Below are 4724 nucleotides of genomic sequence, written 5' to 3'. Positions count from 1 at the left end.
AAATATTTTAAAAATTATAATTTAAAATAATTAATATTTTAAATTACTTGTATATTACTAATAATAATAATTTAAATTGTATACTTACTTATTCTTATTTAAAAATGAAAATATTTAATAAATAAAACTTTAAAAATTTAAAATTGTATATTATATAGATAAACTATAATATAATATATGGATAATAAAATGTTTTTTTTTTCAATAATTAAATATTTATTAAAAATTAATTTTTTTTAAATAAAATATAATAGAAATAATTATTTAGTAAATTACTTTTTCCATGTTAATAATAAATATAATCTTAAAAAATACTCCCACCGTTTAAAAATGTAAGGCATTTTTAATCAAATCTCACTCCCTAATAAGTAGTTACCTACTTTCCACTACTACCCCTACTTTTCATATTTATCCCTATTAAACACACCTGCACTAATATGAAGTCATTATCAATAGGAATACTTTTGGAAAAAAAGGTAATGATACACCTTGAAAGACTAAAAATATCTTATTTTTGAATATCCAACTCCTCAAAAAATGACTTAAATTTTTTAATGGAGAGAGTAGTAATTTAAAATAATATATTTATTAATATATATGTATGTGGTTAAGTATAATATATTGAATTAAGATTGAAATTACTTTCAGCTCAACTGGTAATAAGAAGGATACAAGATACTAATGAGTGTAAGGTTTGTGAGTTTGAGTTTGATCAATTTACAAATGAAGGTAATAATATGGATATGACAATAATAAATGATGTGATGGTGAGGTGATGCTAGGGTGATACTGATCCTTTAAGTGAAAGAAAGAGACTTGATATAACTCATCGGAGCCACAACAAAATTGAACAGTCTCATTTTGTTTTGTAATAGAGTATTGTCAAACCTGAACGTTGAATGCCACAAATTCTCTATCACAATTCGTTGCCACAACATATATCTTTGGCCCGTATAATATCATTGCCACAACGTACAGTGTCGTTTCCTCGATAAGGTCCACACGGCTAAATTCAAATATCAAATTTAAATACCACAAAACGTGAGAAGCAAGGCAACTAAGAGTAGGGTCTTAGGTTCATATCCACCCAGGGATCCATTTAACTCTCTGCCGGCTGGTAAATTTGATTCTACGACTACAGTACAATAATGTAATTGATTGTCTCATTTCCATCAAATAGATCCTCCATTCTCCATCTGGTTGTTTTAATAAGGATTCATTTAAAATTAGTTAAATTTGTTAACTTTTAATCAAGGAATTGTTTAATTAGTTTATTATTAACGAATATTAAAAGTTTAAAAAAAAAAGATTTTAGGGAAAAATTAATATTTTAAGCAAAGGATTTTATTATGAGGATTGGAAAGGTAATGAGTCTAATAAGATCGTTAAATGTCATTTTTGTCCTCAAATTATTCTTGAACTTTCCCTTAAATTTTATAAAACAGTGCATTTATCTCTTGCTATTAAGAGAGGAAATATCTGTTAAATAAGTGCACTGAGGCCAACAAATGTCTTGGATTCTATTAGATGTTGATTTGCATCAAAAAAATTTTCTTTCTTTTATGTTTTGAGAGTAAGATTGCACTAAATAGAATAAAGATGTTGGTTCCTGAAGTATAGTTTGAAGGATAAAAAAGTAAATAATCCTTCCTAGCCACCATCATAAACCCAATAATATTCCAGCGAACATAGGGAACCCCTGGTGGATCAAGACTTTAATTTTCTTTCTTGGACAACACTTTGGTTATCCATTCCATTCCATTGTTTCAGGATGTGGGAGATGCATTTTATCTCTCATATTGGATTTCACTAGAATTATTTTAATTTTTTATATGTTAATAATATATATTTATTTATAATATTTTCTTTATCAATTCAAAATTGAGAATTTTTAGGTTTTTAAAACTGTTATTATATTATGATAATATTTTTATTTTTTATTGTGTCCTATGCTCTTTTTTAAAGACATACAAGACACGATTGGGCATTAAATAGAAAAATTGTAAAAGAAAATGTATTAAATAATTTAAATAAGTTTAAGAAGAAAAAAAAATAACTGAACTAGCTAACAAATTATATCAAAAGTATTAAAGGGCATTTTTTTCCCCTCAACTATTTATTTAGGAGATAATTTAAATTTACATATCCTACAATTTAAACCTTTAAAGTTTGAAAAAGGTACACTAGGCACCTTGTTGAAGCGAAAATTGTATTACATGAAGTTTAGATACTAAACGTTCCTAACAAATAGTTGGGAGGTAAAAATGTCTTTTAATCCTTATAAAAAAACAAACAACTAAACCAAACTTTCTTTAAAATTGGTTTGGTCGGTTGGGTTGTTGTCAATTTGGTGTCATTAATTTAGATGGATTTTGAAATAAGTTATGCATGACACACATGTTATATGTACAGTGAATCACAAATAACTAAAATTAATTTTAGATATCCTATATATCTTCATGCAAATTCTATACCACATGTTATTTTTCCTACAAAAATAGAATATTATATACAATGCTACCTAGCTCAGCACATCACAATCACAAACTAAGTAGCTACCATATTCTCATTCTCCTTATCTCTTGCAATTTATAAATTCTTTGCATGTTTTAACAGAGATAATCATTTTCCCCATTAGACATAAAATTTACTATGAGGAGGTGTGAACTCGACCTAATACCTCTGGCAAGCCTACCCCTCATGAACTAAAGCTACTATCTGATATTGATGACCAAGATTTTTGTGATTTCAACTTCCTATAACACACTTTTTATTCTCACCAGCCTTCCATGGCAGGAAAGGACCCGCTTTTGTGTTATCAGAAAGGTGCTTTCCTCAACCCTAGTCTTTTACTATCCATTTGCAAGTTGACTTAGAGAAAGTCTAGTCGTAAACTTATGGTTGAATGTAATGAAGGAGTTTTATTCATTGAAGCTGATGCTGATGTCTCTCTTTCCCAATTGGTTACACTCTTCAACTTCCATTCCCTTGCTTTGAAGAGGTTTTTTATAATGTTCTTGGTTCAGATGGATTCACTAACTTTCCCTTTTACTCATACAGTATCCTCATTCACTCATACAGGTATCCTCATTCATTTATACTCTCTCATCCTTAAGGCCAAGTTTTAAACTTTTTAGTCAATAATATAAAACAAAATTAGATTAATTATTTTTCCAATTTTACCCTTGTTTATTTATTACTTTTGAATCCCTAAAAATTTTTACTTTGGTTATTAATTACAAAGAATGATAAAATTAGAAAGCTACATCCTCCTCTTCCTCAAGTTATAAGATACTTGTAGGAGAAATTTAGTATCCCAGAATATGAGATACTTTGAGAATATTAAGGTTTCATTAAATAAGCTTATTGCTATATATTCCTTTATCTGTTTATTTATTTTGTCCCTTTCTCTTTTCAATATATTAAATGAAGAGTATTTTTAAAAGTTTATATTTTTTTTTACAAACATAAGGTTGTTAAGTATATTTAATTAGGTTTATTGGTATGTGAAATTTAGCCTAAAAGTGTTTTGTAATTAGGAACTGAGGAGTATCCTTTTTACTTTTAACGATTTAATGATATAACTATCCTTCCTTATTGATAATGGCAAAGTCTGTTAAGATTAGAGGGAGAGAGAGTGTGTTGTGGTATTTTCGTTATAAATGCTACAGTGTTCACTTCAACTTACTGCAACATGTGCTAATGTTGTGCTTTTCTTCCTTTATCACAAGTTACACGTCTCAAGTGTGGTGGGTTTTATTCTCGCTATTCGCTAAATCACACAGTGATTATGCTCCTAGTATACTCAATTCTTGAATGCCTTAGCTAGATTGCACGAGGTACTTGTGAGTCTTCAATTCCTCCAGTTTAGTGTAGAGAGTTACTAAATGCAAGGGACCACCTTGTATTACATGTACCCATAATGAATACATTGAGGTGCTTGATGATGATGACAATAAGTGATGAACCCATGGTCCACCATTCTTTCTTCTTTAGACCCAGCAAGTTAAGGCCATTCATCAATTGTTTCCTTGTCACCAAGGTTGTCACAACTCTGCATTTGAGGTTCTCACAGCATTCATATGGCGTTGTCGCACCATAGCTTTACAGCTTGAACTAGATAAGGAGGTTCGGTTGATGTGCATTAATAATGTAAGAGGTAAGTCAAATCCTCCATTATTGGGACTTGGTTATCATGGCAACTCTTCTACGTTCCCAACCGTCGTCACCACTGTCGGGAAGTTCTGTAGAAACTCATTTAGAGACGCTCTAGATCTTGTCAAGAAATCTAAAGCTATGACAATGGAAGAGTATATACAATCTGTAGCAGATCTTATGGTGATTAGAGGACGACCTTGCTTTACTACCTCAAGGTCTTGGATTGTGTCAGATGTAACACGTGTTGGGTTTAAGGACGTAGATTTTGGTTAGGGTAAGCCAGTATATGCTGGACTAGCAATGGCTGGTGCTAGAGCTATCTTTGGATCAAGCTTCTTTGTTTCACATAAGAATGCAAAAGGAGAGGAACACATTATTGTGACAATGCTCTTGCCGCACACAGCTATGATGATATTTTTCAAGGAGTTAGACAACATGCTAATTAGCAAAATATGATGATAGAAAAGTATGCAAGCTAACTCCTACTATTAATAAAATCTAACTTTGACTATTAGTTAATAAAAAAATGATAGAAAAATACCTCAAAAATTACAGACAAAAATTTA

The 4724-nt window shown here is 30.0% G+C and overlaps 1 protein-coding gene across 1 annotated transcript; it reads left to right on the top strand.

Annotated features, from left to right (window-relative positions):
* The first annotated feature begins 2897 nt into the window (after window positions 1-2897).
* Window positions 2898-4431, top strand: LOC129322432 (benzyl alcohol O-benzoyltransferase-like). The gene is made up of 3 exons (XM_054968760.1): window positions 2898-2963; window positions 3061-3081; window positions 3997-4431. Exons 1-3 carry the CDS (start codon window positions 2898-2900, stop codon window positions 4429-4431), a joined length of 522 nt encoding a protein of 173 aa, XP_054824735.1.
* Window positions 4432-4724: the final 293 nt, after the last annotated feature.

This window comes from Prosopis cineraria, unplaced genomic scaffold (genome assembly GCF_029017545.1).
Source record: "Prosopis cineraria cultivar Desert tree isolate PC_DT_omini unplaced genomic scaffold, ASM2901754v1 PC10, whole genome shotgun sequence".
NCBI lineage: Eukaryota > Viridiplantae > Streptophyta > Magnoliopsida > Fabales > Fabaceae > Prosopis > Prosopis cineraria.
This window is presented reverse-complemented; position numbering and strand designations above follow the sequence as displayed.

Excerpts from the sequence above, each read along its gene's own strand:
- LOC129322432 (XM_054968760.1), top strand. The coding sequence starts at position 2,898 with ATGGTTGAATGTAATGAAGGAGTTTTATTCATTGAAGCTGATGCTGAT. Across the intron at positions 2,964-3,060 it reads ATGTCTCTCTTTCCCAATTG|TATCCTCATTCACTCATACA; the intron begins GTTACACTCTTC and ends TTACTCATACAG. Across the intron at positions 3,082-3,996 it reads ATCCTCATTCACTCATACAG|ACCCAGCAAGTTAAGGCCAT; the intron begins GTATCCTCATTC and ends TTTCTTCTTTAG.